The sequence below is a fragment of the Falco peregrinus genome, chromosome Z (genome assembly GCF_023634155.1).
Source record: "Falco peregrinus isolate bFalPer1 chromosome Z, bFalPer1.pri, whole genome shotgun sequence".
In the NCBI taxonomy this organism is placed as follows: Eukaryota; Metazoa; Chordata; class Aves; order Falconiformes; family Falconidae; genus Falco; species Falco peregrinus.
In genome coordinates, this window is record NC_073739.1 from 17,411,115 (window position 1) to 17,430,635 (window position 19,521).

A 19,521-nucleotide genomic window follows, 5' to 3' on the forward strand; every position below is an offset into this window, starting at 1 on the left:
ATTGCTGAAATGCTATAAACTGAGGCTTGCAATGATAAGATAGTCTGAAATATCAAGTTTGGTTATATCTTTGCAAAAAAGAAAGTTTCAGTCACCGGTTGAAGTACGAGGTCTTTAAAATGGGTGAATACATTTGCATTAAAAACCTCTTCCTTTACAAAATTTCAAAAACTGGGCACTCTAGACTATAACTAAATTAAGTTCTTTACCTGAGTAAAGTCAATTGTGGCTCTATCGTGCTCAGAAGAACAAAGATTTTGCTCAGGAAGTCCATCCACAGAACTCTGACCTGGATGGTCCTCTAGATGAAGGTGAGATTTTTCAGGTTTTGGTGACGCAGTTACAGGTCTTAAATCTCCTGAATTTCCACAAGCATTTCTCATCCTTTTTTCTGTTCTGTAAGGTATATATCTAGTTAATTTGAAACCAATTGAAGGTACCCTGTGCATGGGCTACATTTTGTAAGATTATTTTTTTAATGTGACAGTTATATAGTTGCAGAGAAACAGGGCACCTGTTTAAAAACTGCATCATTCTACTAAATAGAATGCATAATTTTAGAACAAGTCTACATAAAATATTTCAGGAAAAAGCCTCCCTAACACCACTAATTGAGACTTTACTACTAAAAGCATGACCAAGCAGGAAGCCTTGCAAGCTCATTAACATTTCCAAGTTGTTCAACTCCTTAACATTTTGTTTCACATACAATTTCATGGGAGACAATTAAGCAGCATAGGGATTACTAAATTCTGAACCAGCAAACATAAGTTGATGTTTTACCTCCAAAAGCTGTAGGACAACATGCAAGGAGAAAAACCTTAAAAATAAAAAGTCTAAACTGTACACTTCTGTGCATAAACACACACTACCTGTAAGCACACTGTTTCCATCACAGACATGTACTACACATGCACTTCAGCTGCATATTTTAAGAGACTTTAGGAATGAAGTCAATATTAACTGATGATTCTTCCTACCTCTCAGTTTCATCTACTTGCACGGTAAGTTCCATACTTCTAGTGGCAAAATCATGAAGAACTGAAGAATCACCCGCAGCTGGTCTGACCTGTTCTAGTTCCACCTTCTGCATTTCTGTGGTACCTCTCAGGGTTGTATACTCTAAGATATGTAAGAATAAAAATCACAATAGCATTTTGTGTGTATGCATATACATATGTATATTATTTTTACATAGAAATTTTTTATATTAAAATGCATATATGTGTAGATGTGTATATATAAACACACTACAAAATTACTAACAATATTGCTTTACATATAGACATGCATATTTATGCCTTACATAAGTAGGAAATATACACATATCTCATCTTGCCTTTGGTATGTTGTGCATTTTGCCAATGACTTGAAGGTAACTAAGAGTTTGAAGACCATATTTTTTTATAACTGTTTTAAAGAATGCTAAAACAATTCTGTATACCTCCCATTCTGGTTTTAATAAAAGGGAAAGACAATAATAATAGAAAAAAAAAGTACACTATATTATACTGTATTTTTGTAATTGGCAGTCCAGTAATTTTATGGCTTTCCAGGGAATTTAAGACCTGCACTGAGAACATGCTACTCAGATTACATTTAATTTTATACTGAAAGGTATGCTTATTTGTATCATAAATGGATGCCCTACATTACAGTGATGATGCATAATTAGTGAATATGAACAGAAAGTGAAGGCTTTCAGCTTAGTTTCATTTCTTGATGAAATGTAAATCCATCAGAAGAAACCATTTTCAGAACCCTAGGATAAGAAACAGGCTTACCACTTTGAACTTGCTCTAGTTGTTCCACAAGTACATTTGTATTAAATGGCTTCTGAATTACTTTTTCATCTGACCTCAATACTCCAAAGGCTGGCTCAAGCTTCAGGTGTCTGTCTTTTGTCAGTCTCATACTATTCACCATAGGCAAAGAGCTATCACTGCAAGTAAAAAAGGAAAAATGCCATCAATATTCTTGATTTTTGACAATTGGTGCAGAAGAGGCAAGAGAGATGGAGTAGATGAGACGACAAAAAGCTGAAATACAGGCTGCAGCTGATAGAAGAGACAGAACACTATTTGGCAGAGCAAAAATAAAAAACATCTGGGAACTGGAACAGCCAGGGATACTGCAAACTAGGATATTCCTTATCTACAGAAAAAAATGAGTAATTGAAATATTGAAGATGTACAAGAAGATCAGAAATTTAACACTCATCACATGGTAACAAGTTCTGGTTAATAATATAATAAAAGAACCACTGGACTTAAATTAAGGTATCTTTGACTATAATTTTTTCCGAGAGTTAAAAACCATAATGATAGATCAACCAGTTCCTTTGTTCTGAATCTTTGATCTGCATCCCACAGTAGCAGTGACACTTAAGCAATTTGCCTTGGCTTAATTAGCTGTAAAGTACTTTGGGAAAATCAGCTTGGTAATTAACAGTGATCCATACCAACTAAGTCTGAATATCACTTTCTCCCTCACCAGGGTAAACAACTTCAGGAGTGAAGAACAAGTTCTACATCCCCAATATTATACACCGACACTTCACAAAAGTCATAAAAGAAAGATAAGAGGGGTTTTCCAGATTACATACAAAATTACATAAACTGAGAAACGTTTGGTAAAGCAAGACTGCTTGCAATTCAATAAAAATACCGGAAATAACCTAGCAAAACTAAGCAGTGTAGGAGGATCTCTCTCCCTAAAGAAAATGAAGTAGTTATTTAACCTGTTATCTGTAGCATTTTTCTCAAAATATTCTTCAACATCTATTCTTGTGCCAGTGCTTTGATCCTCTAGATTAATGCTGCTTCCATTCTCAGATGGGACCAATTCCTTGGTAGAAGAGTCTGAAGACAGTAAATACTGACTAGAAGTTGTATTTTGTTTGGAGTAGGCATGGGTTATAAGGCTACTGGCCATGTCCAACTCATCTTGAGTGGGTAAGATGTGTGTCCATTCTGGTTAGAACAATAAACAGAATAGAAAAGCATAATTTAAAAGACTCAGTTTGGCATGTACATAAAGCTATTTTACACATGTTCAGCTTCAAACCTCATTTCACAAAGTCTGTGTTCTCCAACGATGCAAACTCAAACCCAGGTAAATGCAGTCCTAGGATCACACTTTTGATAGTAAGAATGTAACATTCAGCCAATGAAAGCAGATAATAAATTCTAAATAAAAGTCCATTAAAACCTAAACTAAACCCAGGTAATTTCAGGTTGTAGCTAGTTAGGTGATAAAAAGCTATGCTTCACATTAAAGGCCTGAGTTACGGTTATTTAAGCCCAATTCCTTTCTTCTGTCCAATTTATGTGACTAGGTTAATTCAAACATGTCCATCCTAAAACAGGTCTCAGAAACATCTTTCTAGCACAGTGATGCAGTTGGCAGCACCAAGTAAGGTGCCTTACTTTTTCCAGCCAACCTGCACCGCCTAATTTGACTATGCATTACCATCAGCAGGACTAAAAGCATAAAAGTCTTTTGACCTCCTACTACACAGCAGCATACGGAAGAGTTTTGCAGCCACTGCTCCATCCCTTCTTAGGTGGGCCCAGAAAGTACAAGCAAAGCTTTGTCCCATAAATCAGATCATACCTTCAGTGCTTGTTTTTAACTGGAACATTGGATCACCCATTGCAAGTAAAGTCATGGCAGCTTCAGCGCTTCCATCATTAGCTCCTGCAAAGTTGTTAACAAACATTAAAAGTCAAAACCACGTTAACAAGAAATCCACTTACTGATATCCAAAAAGCATTTGGCACTATCATCAATACAGTGGAGTATGTATTTTTTAAATCGTTGCCATTCATAGATCAAGATGCTTGTTGACAAGACAGCAACTTTCATCCACTAAATACAAACTACAAAAACTATGTAAAAACACTGAGCAGCAACATTATTCCCTCTAATTGTGTACTGGGTAAGGTGGCAAGGTGTTGGCAGCAGCAGGGGCTACCTTGGACACAGCCAGCTCCAACTGACCCATCACAGGACACAGCTGAGCCTGTCAGCCAAGAAAGTGTCACCTTTGGGAAATGTATTTAAGAAAGGGAAGAATGTTGCAGAGCAGTGAAAGGTGAGGGGAAAAAGTGTCAGAAACAACCCTGCAAACACCAAGGTTGATAGGGAAGGAGGAGGAAGAGGTGTTCCATGTGCAGGAGTGGAGATTCCCCAGCAACCTATGAAGGACACCTTGGTGGAGCAGGTAGATACTCCCTAAAGCAACTGCACCCTGTAGAGGACTCATGGTGGAGCAGAATTATCCTGAAGGATTGTACCCCATAGGAAGGGCCCCACAGTGGAACAGGGGAAAAGCATGAGCAAGAAGAAGCAGCAGAGATGAAGCGTTAGGAAGTGACCACAACTGCTACTCCCCACCCCCCTGCACCACTTGTGGGGTGGAGGCAGAGGCGTGGGAAACAAAGGCATGAAGTTGAGCCTGCAAAGATGGGGAGGGATTTTTGTCTTTGTTTCTCACCATCCTACTCTATTTTGTTTAGCAACAGATTAAATAGAGTTTTCCCCAAGTTGAGCCTGTTTTGATTCGTGATATCCTTATCTTTATCTCAACCCAGGAGCTTTTCCATTTTGTTTTCTCCCTTCATCCTGATGAGGAAGAGGAGTGGGAGAGCAGCTGGGTGGGCATCTCACAGCTAGTCAAGGTCAGCCCACCATAAATGGGAAAGAAAGAGCTAACAGTTTAATCACAGAAATCCATAACCTATATAGTGTTGATCCATATCCCAAGTTTAGACTCCTGCTTGCTAATCTTTATCCAGAATACATCCCTTTGCCTATCACTAACTAGTCACATCCAACAAAACATTTCCAGTCTCCAAAGCTACTGTACTGAAATAAACTGAAAGAACAAAGCAGACTTCCCCTCCTTCATCTGAGACAGTATCTCACTCAATTTTCAGCGGGCTACATCCTAGGAAGATGTATTTAAATTTAGAAATGAAAGTTATTCTAAAAATTAGTAGACCTATAAGAGTTGTACCATCTCACATGGAAGGAATACTTGCTTCTGTAAAACTGGGATCACAGTCTGTCACACCTGCTTTTTTACCAGTTGAGGATATCTAAGTCGGAGACCACATTGCTGACAAAGCTGTGAATCTGCCCACTCTCTGTATCACACAGTCACACATCAAGAAAGCACTTGCAAAGTTTCCTCTTCTGGTACAACTAACCACCATGGGAAAGCGATAGGCTATACAAAAGACACATTCTGACCCTGGGAAACAGAACCTTGCAATACTTGACAGAGAGCAGTAGAAGACTACTGATAGAGAACAGTACGAAAAAAATTGTTTAACTTTCTCCAAACATAAAGGCATCCAGCATCGCAAGAGCAGGTGTTTTTTATAAGGTATATAAACTTCTAGCAAGAATAACTACATATTGGTAGCAAGTTAACGGGAAAGATATGAACAAGATTGTTTCATATCTACCTTTGTCCACCTCTGGATTTTCATGTACGGTTGTTTCCTTAAATAAAAAGAAAAACAATATCAAAGTTCCATATAAAATGACTCCAAAATTTTAACTTAATGCTTGTGGGCAAGTGCTCTGCCCAAAGGTTACCCTGGCTTTGAAAGAGCATTTTAAAGGCTAGCAATATTTACTCACATAGTTTTCCCATAGCTGTGTCCCTCATATCTGTGTGGGACAAGTAAGAGCCTATTAAGCTATACTGTTAGAAGCAGAAATGGCAGACACTGCTGACATAGCTTTGTATGTGCCATGAAACAAACAAACAAAATTCTTACTGATGTTAAGGTGTTTACTTTTTCCTCCCTCTGTACCATTGGCTGGACAGATGCATGAGAGAGACTTTCAACATCAGTAGCCACCTGCACATCTGGTATATTCACAGATATTTCCAGCTGTAAAAATAATTTAAAAAGTATGTAAGTTCATCAGCCCCAAAAGAAAATCTGTCAAATGCAAATTTTTGTAAGTCACACATACTTATCAGATCTTGAACACTTACCCAAAATCAAGTCTTATATTACATACTTTCTGCTTTAAGGCGGCAGCAGTTGTATGAACTGGAGGCAGAAATAGTAGTGTTGCTTCTAACTTAATAGAAGCATGAGACAACCTAAGACCTTGTTTCTAGTTGGTTACTACTCTACCAGACTAAGTTATGTGGCTGAGATCTTTCATGGTGGCTATTTACCTCAACTGGGTTTTGTTAAATTTTCACACTTTTTCTGCTTTTTAAGTCTGCAGGAAGGAAAAACAGTTCAGCCTTTTACCAAAGTAAGAGGAGGGAATACACACTCCCACACAAAGACACCTACCCATCCACCATTTTACCTGTAATTTTTTTTTCTTCTTTAACACCGTCTTTTCATTTAGAACTTCAGACACTTGACATTTTCAGAAACAAGGACTTGAAATTTGGCAGAAAGGTTACAATATTACTGATGAGGTTCTTAGGAAAAGCACTGCTCAATCTGGGTAGCTTTCAAAGGCTTGCACTTTTACAGATACTTTCCAACTGATCTATTTAAATTTGGTAACAGCTGAGTCCTCAGGTATCTAACCATATCCCTTAGTAGTACTCATGGCTCCTGTGCATTAAAGCAGGAAACATGAGGATCGTCCCCACACATAACATATTCCACATCTTTGAAATTAAGGGATTCAGCAAAACTTTCTGTGAAGCAACTTAGCTGTCCATTATTGTTCTAGAGCAGGGGTCCTCAAACTATGGCCCGCAGGCTGGATACGGCCCCCCAGGTTCCTCAATCCGGCCCCTGGTATTTACAGACCCCCCTGCACCACCACCCCCACCCCCACCCCCCCCCACCCCCCCCCCAGGGGTTGAGGGGGGAAACCAAGCAGCCGCAGATGGCTGCCTGCCACTGCATCCGCGCCGGCCCCCTGGTTAAACAGTTTGAGGACCCCTGGTCTAGAGCCTCCATCTAGTGTTTTGACTGAGCTTTCAATTCTATTGCTGTTTCACCCATAGAAGAGAGACAGTGTGATTAATTCAGTAGACAAAAAAGCAGAATTTCAATGGGAGAAAAGAGGAAGATGACTAGTAGTATCAAGAAAGAACTGGAGTGAATGGAAAGAGGTAGTGACAAAGATCTGAGGCATGAGACAAAGATCTGAGGCATGAATGGAACAGGTCAGATAAACAGATTTGGAATGGGGGGCGGGGGGGGGAAGGTGTAAGAAAAAAGAGCTGTGAAGACACAGCACTGAGATAAAACAGGCTAGAAGGGACAAAAACCCCCAAAGTTGTCACACTGAACAACATGGGGGGGGACGGACCAGAAAAATGTCTAAACCTTTAAGCACAACGCCTTTCAAGGCCTTGAACAGAGTCCACTGATACCAAAGCTCAACAGTTCCCTGATGACAGAAAAGTGTGCCATTTCCTCTCTAGTGACTGGTCTTAATAGATATGATACCAGGTCTTGTTATAGTCTTATAGTCTCAAGTTTTATACTAGTCTAAGAATACAATTAAAACATAGGCCTGTACCCTAGGCTTAAAGTTTCCAACTCTGCAAGAGGTCTATGGAAGAGTCAAAATGCATAGCTTTTGCAGGAGAAAAAAAATAACACAAAAAAAACCCTGACAAAAGTATGGATGGTCTCTCATGGACAGCAGCAGGGACTGAGGCCCATAGACTTAGCAAAGTAGGAACATCCCCAATTGGACTGCAGCCCATGGAGGACCCACCCTGGAACACTGAAAAGGAGTGGAGTGTGTTGTCATATCAAACTCTACAGCCTGAACCAAAAGGACAAGGGCTGGAGATTTTAATGGATATACATTTAAATTTTTTTAAACCCGTTATCTGAGTTGTATGCTCTAGTAAGTACAACACGAATTGAGGGAAGACAAGCCTCACAAGAAACCAGGCAAGTGCAGCAGTGATCAACTTGAGCTGGCTTTGGTGCCCAAAAACTCAACACAACATGCTGCCTCTCCTGAGCAACCACGTAATATACAGAGCCCAAGCCATGGACTAAATCGCTCAAAGGACATTTGACAGACATTTTAAGGGGGTGGCTCACAGACCAAGGGAATAATATCCATGTATATATCAAAGGACAGGAGGAGAAGTTGTGGTTAATAAGGATGTACTGTATAGTGTAGGACATGAGCATGTTACAAATGGTATGAAATAAAGGGTGAAGATTGTACTGGGTGTGGCTAGGATGAAGATAATTTTCTTCATAGTAGCCTACATGCTGCTGTGTTTTGGATTTATGACTACAACACTGTTGATATCAAACCAGTGTTTTTGTACAAGCAGCGTTCAGCAACAACAATGCCAAAGCTTGTGTTTTCCTACTCTTTGCCCCAGCAAGTAGGCTGGGCTGGGCAAGAGGACAAGAGAGCACACAGCTGGCACAGTTGACTCAAACTGAACAAACGGATATTCCCTATAATATGATTCCTTATTTTGCTTTGCTTTCACAGGCAGCTTTTGCTTCACCTGTTAAACTGTCTTTGTATTAAACCATGAGTCTTACCCTCCTTCTATTTCCTCCTTGTCTCACAGGACAGGAAAGTGAGCAAGCGGCTGCACGTATGCCTGGCTGCTGCTCACGTCAGCCCACCACACAGCTGAAGCTTCTTAGCGAGGGGTACTCCACACACATAAACATCTCCCTTATTCTCTCATTTCCTAACACTCAAATGTAAAACTGAAATGCTCCATTTGTTCCACACTGGGCCTTAAAACATGTAGTAAGCGTGGTAATCTATGCCTACATCCACTCCCAATAAACAAACTGGTGAGCACCCTGCAGACCTATATACAGTTTGTAAACGTAACTGGACCTTCAACTGAGGTACTGTTCTATTCAAAACCAAATATATGTGCCAAGTAACATCCCTGCTACTCTCAACACCATTCTTAATGGATCAGACTAAATTGTGACAAAATTCAAGTACTTGGAGATGCAATTATGGTAAAAGCTGTATAAACAAACAAAACAAAGGTACGTATGCAGAACCCAGCTACATGATACCTCCTCCATGGTTTCCTCTATCTGAACAGGAACAGGTTCTGGAGATCGAAGACTTATAGGAACAAATACTGGAGCTTTGTTTACTTCCTCTGGTGGAAAGCATTCATCTTCATTTTCAGGCTCAAAGTCATCTGCCTCCTCCTCCTCCTCTTCTTCTTGAGAAGCCCAGAGGGTCACCAAGGTTGTCTTTGAACTTCTGTGCTCCTTGCCAGATTTCTTTCTATGTGTAATTGTCAAACTTTTGCCTCTAGGAGCACTCAGTTTAACTTCTTGCCTTTGATTCCCCTTCTCACTGCAATCAGCCTCACATTCAGAGGCAGAAGCAGCAGCAGTTCTTAGCTCTGAGACATGCTTTGGCAGCTCTACCCATTTTGATGACCTTTTGGACTGCCTTCTAAAAAACAGAACAAAAGCATGATTAAAAAACAATTAAGTCCAAGGTGTTCCAAAAATAAAATAAAAAAATCAATTAATAAAACCTGATCATTGTGACCAACAATACAACCTATTTACTTCCTAATGTATAGTGACAAAAATGCATCCACATGCCATTTAATCAGAAATCCTAATTTCTTCATGTATGCACAAAGTACTGATGGTAAATGTGTATTGAGCAGTTTCAGAGTGTTGGAAAACTGCACAATCAAATTTACAAAATACAGAATTCTTTGATTAGAATTAATTAATTCTAATGGTTAGGCTGAATTAACTTTAATTTGGAGGGATGTGGAAATCACATGCTTTTTGCATCATGGAAACATTTCCAGTTCTCTTTTGCTACAGCTATACCGGAAGCCCCAAACTATGATAGTTTAGTTGATCAGACTACTGTCTAGAAACTAGAACTGTTAGATGATAACTAATTATCTGCCCCGGTTTCTCAGACAGCAATCACTTCAATAATCAGTGGCTTACTCTTCCCTCCTCAAAATGATGTGCACAACCACTCTGGGTACCGAAAGTTATTCTAAGCTTCCCCCAAAGAACATTCTCCTTGATAAACTGGCAGAGAGGGAAACAAACAGCAGCAGAGGACACTTCCAGCACAAAGTTTCTGTTTAGGTTAATTCCACAACCCCTGTGCCCCCCGCCATCGGTACTTCAAGGTCCTCCCTTTAAAATCAGGAATTTCTGTTGAAACCAAAGGTGAACCCTGGGATGGGCTGGTGGGAGTGCTGGCTGTGTTCATTTTATGAGACTGCAGGGCACGGTAAGATATCTTCAGATAGCAGACACAAGGACTAACATCCTGCATGCAGTCACATAACACATTGCAGAACTATGGCTAATGATTAAGTTTTTAAAACAGAAACCAAAGCCTACCAGTTGAGCTTACAGGCCAAAATTAGTTGTTTTACCTTGTGAGATTGTCTGAATCTTTTTTCTGAGAGGTAGAAAGCTGAAAATCATCTTCTTGTTCTATTTGAGTCTCACCCTCCGCTGATCTTTCTGAAGACTGGAGTCTACTATCCTGCCTGATTCTTTTACAAGATGTTTCTTCACCAGAGTCTGTAAAATTGTGTTTTCTTGTAGCCTCTGAGAAGGATGCAGCTTCCACTATGTTACTAGAGCTTTGCTGAACAGAGAAGACAATTACTACCATATTAAGTCCCAAACATTTTTAACTGGTTTTGGCAACAAAAAGATTCAAAGGACTAAGTTTGAGGTTCTTGAAAAAAACATGCTCAGCTGTCATCTCTGATAGCTTAGAACATTCTTCTCCTTTTTAATTTCAGGCTCGACAGCAGAAGCATCATTAGATGGTATTATCTATGATGCCTGAGTTCCTGGTGCTGCTGCTAGTTAATAGACTAAGGCCATGCTCAATTTATCAAGCACAGCAACTCTTCAGAAGCTGGAAAGATTAATAGGTAGTTTCAAAAAATTATTCATTTAAAGAACAATTTAAGGGATGGGAAAATTATTTTTTATGCCCTGGGAACAAACTAGGAAGAAAAAACTACCCTAGTTTACAGAACAGCGTTTAAGTATTATTAAAAACAGATACACAGAGAAATGTATTACAGAACATAGAAAACATCAGCAAGCACAGTTCTGTCAACTATGGATACCTGGCTAAAATAATACGTTAATTGAAAGATTTTAGTGATCCACCTAGAGAATAAGGAGCATCAGACTAACTTGGTTGAGGTGTCACAACTTTAGACAGAGAAGGAAGTAGTCTGGGCTAGGTTAGGTCTGTTGAGCAAGTTTAAGCAGAAAAAGGCCTGAACTTTGTTCACATACCTTTCGACTTATAAGTATACTGACATGGATTTTACATAGTATCTCATGTTAGAGAGCTGCCTTAATTTTCATTTTTTAATGAATAATAGACATTAAATTAACTGGTAACAAGTGTTAGTATGTGTTCATGATAATGCAGACTTCTGACTATATAAACTGTTAAATGTAAGACACCAGTGTATATTAAATATTCCAGTTTTTAAACTCCAAGTCCATTTATTCAGCATCATTTGCAATAGTGAATTAAAAAAAAAAAAGAAAGAACCACATTAACCTTTCTCAGCCATATAGTGGGTTTCTATGCTGCCACCTATGGTTCAGAGAACTTCAAGAACTGAGGCATAAAGTGGCTCAAAACGCATGATCAGTACTTACCAAGGATAAACCTGTTTTTTCTGACACCAAACACACTTCTGCATTTCTGTTGCCAGCATTGCCCTCTTCTCTGTTTTCACCTTCTTCAGGATAATCTCTTTTTCTAGTAACTCTCTCTAGGTTTGGCCTTGTGTTCCAGTGGGGTTTTCCCGCTTCATAAAAATGTTTTGTGTCACTCTGTTTACTTTCTTCTCCAGAACTTAATTTAACATTGGACCTAGGAAAATAGTTTTCAACTTTTACTTCTCAGGAACTACAAAATATACTTAGCCTTGACTTATATCAACTATTTAGTAACTTCCAGCTAGAAATGAACTTAAGTGTTCTGCATTTTTATCTTTTTAGTTCATGAAGTTTAAAAAAACATAAAGGAAGAAAAAACAATGCATAAAGGAGATAATTTTGCTTTTCTGCAGTAGCAGACATTTCTGATTACTTTTGGACAAGTCTTTTGGAATGAAAACAACATTAAGTCAGGTATAGCAGAAAGTTTCAGCAATACCACCACAGGTCCCCAAAATTAAGCAACCACAGGAACATTATAATCATTAGTTCTAGTGCTTAACTTGATACCGCTTTTAAACAGGATGAAATTCTTAGATCTGTTCAAGCACATTCAGGATCAGTAAGACTGAAATCTTGGGCTTTGAAACTGATGTCTTAGGAAAGGGCAAGAAGAAGGATCCAGGGAACTACAGGCCACTCAGCCTCACCTCAGTCCCTGGAAAGGTGATGGAACAACTAATCCTGGAAACCACTTCCAGACACACGGAAAACAAGAAGGTGGCTTGGAATAGTCAGCACGGATTCTCATGCAGAAGTCACAACCAATTTGATTACCTTTTACAATGAAACAACTGGCTCAACAGATGAAGGGAAAGCAGTAGATAGTGTCTACCTCTACTTCAGGAAGGCTTCCAAGACTGTCTCCCCTAACAGCCTCATAGGGGAGCTGATGAAGTGTAGGCTAGATGAGCAGACAAGGAGATGCACTGTAAACTGACTGAATGGCCACGCTCAGAGGTCTGCGATCAGTGGCACAATCTAGCTGGAAGCCAGTAACTAGGAGTGTACCCTATGGGGCCAATAGAGTGTCCAATCCTGTTCAACATTAATGATAATGATCTGGATGATGAGGCAGGGTACGCTCTCAGCAAATTCACAGATGAGACAGAACTGGGAGGAGGGTGGGTCACTGGGACACCAGAGGGTCACGCTGCCAACCAGAGAGACCTGGACAGGCTAGAGAAATGGGCTGACAGGAACCTCATGAAGTTCAACAAAGGGAAGTACAAAGTCCTGCACTTGGGGAGGAACAACCTCAGGCACCAGTACATGTTGAGGGCCACCCAGATGGAAAGCAGCTTGCCAAAAAGGACCTGGACATCCTGGTGGACACAAAGATGAACATGAGCCAGCAATGTGGCCTTCATCAAAGAAAGCTAATGGTATCCTGGGCTGCATTAGGAGAAGCCTCCTAATTAGGAGAAGCCAGAGGTTGAGGGACATGATATTTCCCCTCTATTCAGTGACAGTGAAGCCACGCCTGGAGTACTGTACTGGAGCACCAAGAACTGGTCACAAAAGAGACACAGACATACTGGATAGAGTCCAGAAAAGGACTATCAAAAGTAAAGAGACTGAAGCATCTCTCCTATGACGAAAGGCTGAAAAGCGTTGGGACAGTTCAGCACGGAGAAACAGAAAGCCTGGTGGGGACGGATGAAGAAATCTCACCAATGTATATAAACACCTAAAGGGAAGATGTAAAGGTAGACAGAGCCAGGCTCTTTCCAGTGGTGCCCAGTGACACAGCAAGAGGCAACAGACATAAATGAAACAGAGGAGATAGTACTCCCTGATGTTCAGAAGCAATTTCACTGTGAGGGTGAGCAAACACTGGGACAGGTTGCCCAGAGAGACTGTGGAGTCTCCGTCCTTGGCAATATTCAGAAGCTGCCTGGACATGGTATTGGGCAACCAGCTGTAGATGGCCCTGCTTGAGCTGGGGGATGGACCAGATGACCTCCACAGGGGCCTTCCAACACTCAGCCATTCTGTGAAATTCCACCATCACAGAAACTAAAATGACTGTAAGGGAATGCCCCTGTCTTGTTAGCACAGAGACTCTGGGATTTCAGTGAAAGTTTTGGAAGACATTTTAAGCACAGGTGCAGAGACAGATGGGAACCAGAAGCTAATTTTAGAAAAGAGCAAAAGTAAATTGATTTGAGGCTGTTTGTCAGCTTACAACATAACCCAGAACCGTTACATTGTAAATGGCGCTATCTCTGTCTCACACTGACATACATAAACAGCATCCCCTCCACCAAAGAACCAGGACACTGCACATCATTGCATGAATTTCTCCTGCTCAAAAGAAAAAGTGAAGACACAGAATACTTCTTAGAAAGCAAGTTCATTTTATGTTACTGTACCTACCATGTCCCAATTACAAGTGAGTGCAAATGACAATGCTCAGTCTTCCTTTCAATGGTCCACATTTGTAGTGCATGGTACCCTAATAATGTATTACTGAGAAATTCAGACAGCTAAACTCTAACTACTTTCTTCTGCTCTCACCTGGAAAGTATCTTCTATAATGGAAAACAGCCTTGAGAAAAATTCTGCTCTTACATTACTTCAGCATGCCACCTAGCGACCTTCACAACATGTAGCATATAACAACCAGTACGGCTCAGAGCCCACACTTCAAAAAGCAAGTGCTGTATGAAAACAACTGGACAAACACACAAAGTTTTTAAAGAGCTTTTTTTCCTTTGTAAACAGCTAACTTTACCTTTCTGTGGTATCCTGAATGTCTCCTACAGCATCTGTAGGTAGATGATCTTGTTCTAGATTTATGTCTATATTGTCATTCTTGGCCAAATTCCCCACAAACAATACTTCCGTATCTTCCTAGGATTTGAGAAAAAAAACCCCAACAATATTAGCACAAAATACATCACCTGTTAAATAAAGCTGAGACAAAACATCACTTAAAAACTGCAAAGTAGTTTATGGCACCCATCACTGTTCTTTGCTCCTTTAGAGAAGGTATTTATCTAATAAAAACAGATACTGTAACCAATATAGTCTTCCACGAACAACCACCAAGGCGTTCAGAAGAAACCCAGAAACAGAAATATGGCATACAGTAACGATTAATGTATCATGAGCATGACTAAAATTTCAAAGTTTAAGTGAAGTCTTTAGATTTGCTAACAGAAGTCTATATATTATCAATGTGTCATTAAACAGAATTTTAGAAGACCTCATATTAAACAATAATGTAATTCTTACTAGTCCAAAATTATTTTATGCATTTTAAACAAGCTTGTTTAGATGACTTAAGAACAGTCAGTGGTAGACCAAGCACCAGAAAGTATAGTCAGAAATATCTGAACAGAATTCTTACTTTTGAGGAAAGAGGCTCCTCAGATTCCTCAGCCACAAGCAGATTCTCTCCTTTATTAGCTTCTTCTTCAACTGAAGCACCAAGATGTTGTGCCACTAGAGATTTTTCACTATATGCTCTTTCTAGGTTTGGTCTAGTTCTCTGACATCCATGCCTTATGAATTGTCCTGGTTTCAGAGCACCCAGTTTGCCTTCTTGGGAAATGGATTTTTCAGCGCTAGTGAATTTAAAGCAAACAAAAAACAAAACACAAACAAAAAAATTATGTTACTGCGCTTTCGTTGGGAGGGGAAAAAAAGCAATTCTACGTTCATTAAGTTCTGAATCAACACTTACACAAGAGGGTTAGAGACTGATATAATTTTCTTGATTGTAAACAAAATGGTCTTTTCTCAAATATATGTTTCTCATTCAGGGCAGTTATGGTTTAACATGAGAGAAGGATTAACAGATTTCGTTGCCAAGGTATTTTTAACATCAATAAAAAAATTTGTATTGCTAACCATACCAGCATCAAAGTATCTGCAGTCTAATATGTACTTAAGATCTTATCTTAAGAAAAGTAGCAATAAAATATAACAGCACAGTGGTATCAATGAAAGACAGATCTCCGACAATTTTCAAAATTTATGTGTTACAGGTATGATCACTGTATATGCAAATACAAACACAATAAAAGAAAACCTTGGTCAAAAAGAGCTATGAGTTCATACAGATCAATTATGTACCAGATAAACAATGACAAGCAGTTCACCTCAACTTAAAATGTGCTCTGAAAACATGGGAAGAAACTGCCTGTAGGCACTGAAAATTAAACACTGAGGAAAGACAAGTAACAAGGAACAAAAGAATTGACACTTGCGAAGGTATCTCATTATGCACCAGATGAAAGCTTTTCAAATGTGATTTTGTTAAACTAACCTCACCTGTTTTGTTTGCACAGTGTGTCTTCAGAGATACAAGGCACCTGAGGCACTTCTTGTTCCTGCTCCTCTTTGCTCAGTACATTTGCTTGACACAATCTAGCTTCATTTTCATCCTTTAATTTGCAATAAAAAAAAGCATGAAGAGAATCAAGCAAGTTTTAAAAACAGATGTGTGATTTATAAAAAAAAGAATTAAACTACAGCTCCCTGTGCTATCTTTCCCAATCTCAATCAAGAAAAGAATCGAAACAAAATACTTTCTCAAATGGAAAAACCTTTGAAAACTGGACGTTGTAAAGCATACCACAGGCACCTCCAGGCCATTATAAAGATAACCTCATACCCAGGCCTTATTAGTTTTACTTCTGTATTTGCCACACTGGTTCCACAAAGAAGCTACGCAAACACACCCCCTGATCACTTCAGGTCTGTGACAGCTTTATTAGTACACAGGAGCATCAGGCCTGCTGTGGTTCTACAGATTTGCACAGCACAGAGCAGATGCATGTGCATGGTCTGCGTGCCACGGGTCTAGAACAGCCAAAGCTGAAACGCAAGCTAATACCTCAGCTGGGGTGAGCTGACACTGTGGCACTGAGGGAGACTACAGACGCAGTGCACTCCTGCTCCTCTCAGGGAACACAGCACACAAGTAACCCCAGCTAGCTCTACACAGGTTCAAGAACAAAACCAGCTATAACCACTCCAAAAAATGAGTCACTCTTACGAAGCTTAGCTATGTTTGGGATCTAAGGCAAGTCTATGCAGACATGCCTACATCCATGACGTGAATCATGAGCACCCCACAAAATGGTTACAAGGTTCATCATACTATAATGGCTTTCAAGGATTTCAATACCTTTCACAGTGCCTAGTAAAGTATTTGTGGGGATACACAGTGTGGGTGAATGATTCAATTTACCTGTGTAAAGTAGAGGAGTGTCAGGCAATGTAGTGTTGAAGCCAGTCAAAACTTACCAGATTAATAAGACCTTATTTTTTTAACAGAAAAATAGCTATCTCCTCTGCCTTCTCTTGATACTTTGTACCAGATTTCTCAACACAGACTTGATACATCCAAACAGGAAAGATAAAATAAGCGAAAAAGCTAATTGTTATGTATTGCAATATAAACCACATTTTTATTCTAGAGTTCACCTTAAATGTGCATAATCCTTTTTTCTATCACGCAATCCAATCAAAATCAGATCCTGATTTTCCAGAAGTCATTAACAGTACAAGTTATAGACTTCATTGATTTCGTATCTGCAATACCTCAACATATCAGGGTTCAGGGAATTTTTTTTCATCTAGTATGGCATCTCAGCTTCAGAGAATGCAACTAAATGTTCTAATTTAATTTCATAAAATAGAACATGCAACTTGGAACCATACTTTTGAAGGTGAAGTGCTTATTCTTGATAAGACTTACTATGACAGAATTGGTGGACTCATCTTTTTGCAATACCAACTGCTCTGCTTCAGGATTTTTCTCCCTCTCATTTTCTGCTATTTGTAACTCCTTCTTTCCAACAGCTCTTACGAAGCTTGGCTTGTACTTCTGAAATCTACTCCTCACTAGCTGGACAGGTTGAAGAGGTGTTTGCTTACTTTCATCTTCAGTGGTATTTTTGCTATCAATGCAAAGTCAGACAGAAAAAAAAAAATCTGAAACTTAATACAAAAGCATGCCATTAGCAAACACAGGTTAATTATATTTATATATAAAAAAACAGCTGAGTTTTTAAAAAGAAACCATGTAAATGTAAAGTTCTGCTAAATTTAAATCCCAAACACAAAACTTTCAGCAAAAATTTCAAAGCACTGGTCTCATAACTACATCCACAACACAATTAACTAACTTGCTGGAAGCATTAACTTACTGTCCTGCTTATTAGTATAATGCCAAATCAATTTTCACATGGTTTCTCCGATAGGCAAACTAGTATTCCTCTGCTTACATTAAATTAATCTAGTATTTCAGATGACAAAAAAGTTGTAAAATGAAGGCTTATTAATCTAGCGCTTAGCATAGAAGTAACTGGAATTTTAGTATCACTAGTATCAAACTATAAGAACTGAGATTTCATTCAGTATTTTTATCAGATTTTCTTTGCCAGTTAGCAATCCATGAGCACAATAATTTGTTTTTAAAATACTTTCATTGTTGCAGTCAAGAAAACAAAGTAGCTAAGCTCTTACTCTGCATTAGTAGTTGAGGTGTCATCTTGGACAATTTCAGGGAGACAAAACTTGAGTTCACCATCCTCTGATCTTGAAAATGTCTTTGGTGACTTACAGCTTGGCCTCTCAGAAACTTCCTGAGTGCCAAGTGACTTCTCCTTTCCTAAGGATTCCAATGGCTGCATTACTTCATATTTTCCTGCTTTCTGAAAAATATAAACGCAAGAACCAGCAAAAGTCATGATACTAAACCAAATGGAGACATTATGATGTCTGTGAATTTCAGTACTATTCACTCTGTGAAGTGTTTCCTGCAAAAACTCCTCTGTAACTGCTCACTAATAATCTGCTAGTATTTTCAGGAAAGCTCACAGTTGTATCTTTTAAACAAAATAACTTTACAACTATATTTCTTCTTTGGCATCTTCTATTAATACTTTGCTTTCTTCACTGTCAACTCTACAACGCCACTTCAGGTCAGAAAGACATCTGGACACAAAACAAGAGATACAGAATGGATGTGATGTTTTTCTCCTCACACACAACCAAGCAGAAAAAAGTTTTCATGTAGAAGATTTTAGCTTTGGAAAAAACTGTTTCAAAAAAGATTAACTTTGTATTTTTTTAAATCATCAGTATTTCATTTTACAAATCAAAAAGCTCAAATATAACTAAAGGAAAAAAAAAAAAAAAGCCTTACATCTGTATCAGGAAGGATGCTACATTCACTGTCACATTGTGTCAGACTTTCTTCTTTGTTGGTATCTTTCTGTGATACACTCTTATTATTTACATCCAGCACTTCCTTTCTAGTAGTTGTCATTCTTAAATTTGGCTTTGGTCTGTGGACTCGACTCCTCAGCAGCGGAGCTGATGATGCAACGGTTTTCTCCTCTTCCTTCCGAGGACCAGACTCCCTAAAAAACAAAACAAAGAACAATCAAAGGCATGGGACAACAGTGGTTCTCCAAGTCGTGCATGACATAATTGTATGTAGCTCTCTTCAATACAGCAGCCAAGTATAAATCCTTAGCTTTCTTAGAACAATAACAAAGTTACTGACAGTGTGAAAAAAGACCCAATAAAGATCCACATCCAACATCACCAAAAACCTGTGTATCTTATGAACAGGTGTAAAAGAGATAAATTAAAAAAAGATGCCATTTCTGAGCAACTGCAACTTCCAGTTACACTTTGAGAGGAACACAAACATTTTACAAACGCCTTTGTCTAGTAATTTTTAAAACTACCCTGTAGATTTACAGCAGTTTTCTGTTTTTTTTTTTTTTTAAAGGACACTTTTAATAGGAAACCAAACCCTGTAATCAAGGATTTACATAAGCAC

The 19,521-nt window shown here is 38.9% G+C and overlaps 1 protein-coding gene across 5 annotated transcripts in view; it reads right to left on the bottom strand.

The window, feature by feature from the left end:
- Window positions 1-19,521, bottom strand: part of BDP1 (B double prime 1, subunit of RNA polymerase III transcription initiation factor IIIB) — a 55,086-nt gene that overhangs the window by 11,612 nt on the left and 23,953 nt on the right. For all 5 annotated transcript variants that reach the window (XM_055791042.1, XM_055791044.1, XM_055791041.1 and 2 more), the window contains exons 20-35: window positions 18,877-19,093; window positions 18,195-18,382; window positions 17,425-17,626; window positions 15,993-16,105; window positions 15,067-15,283; window positions 14,449-14,567; window positions 11,649-11,865; window positions 10,385-10,602; window positions 9,027-9,420; window positions 5,793-5,909; window positions 5,475-5,511; window positions 3,616-3,699; window positions 2,741-2,972; window positions 1,785-1,942; window positions 981-1,122; window positions 210-396 (exon numbers count right to left, since the gene is read on the bottom strand). In XM_055791042.1, coding sequence (XP_055647017.1) covers window positions 210-396; window positions 981-1,122; window positions 1,785-1,942; window positions 2,741-2,972; window positions 3,616-3,699; window positions 5,475-5,511; window positions 5,793-5,909; window positions 9,027-9,420; window positions 10,385-10,602; window positions 11,649-11,865; window positions 14,449-14,567; window positions 15,067-15,283; window positions 15,993-16,105; window positions 17,425-17,626; window positions 18,195-18,382; window positions 18,877-19,093 — 2,842 coding nt within the window. The remainder of the gene's footprint in view (window positions 1-209; window positions 397-980; window positions 1,123-1,784; window positions 1,943-2,740; window positions 2,973-3,615; window positions 3,700-5,474; window positions 5,512-5,792; window positions 5,910-9,026; window positions 9,421-10,384; window positions 10,603-11,648; window positions 11,866-14,448; window positions 14,568-15,066; window positions 15,284-15,992; window positions 16,106-17,424; window positions 17,627-18,194; window positions 18,383-18,876; window positions 19,094-19,521) is intronic.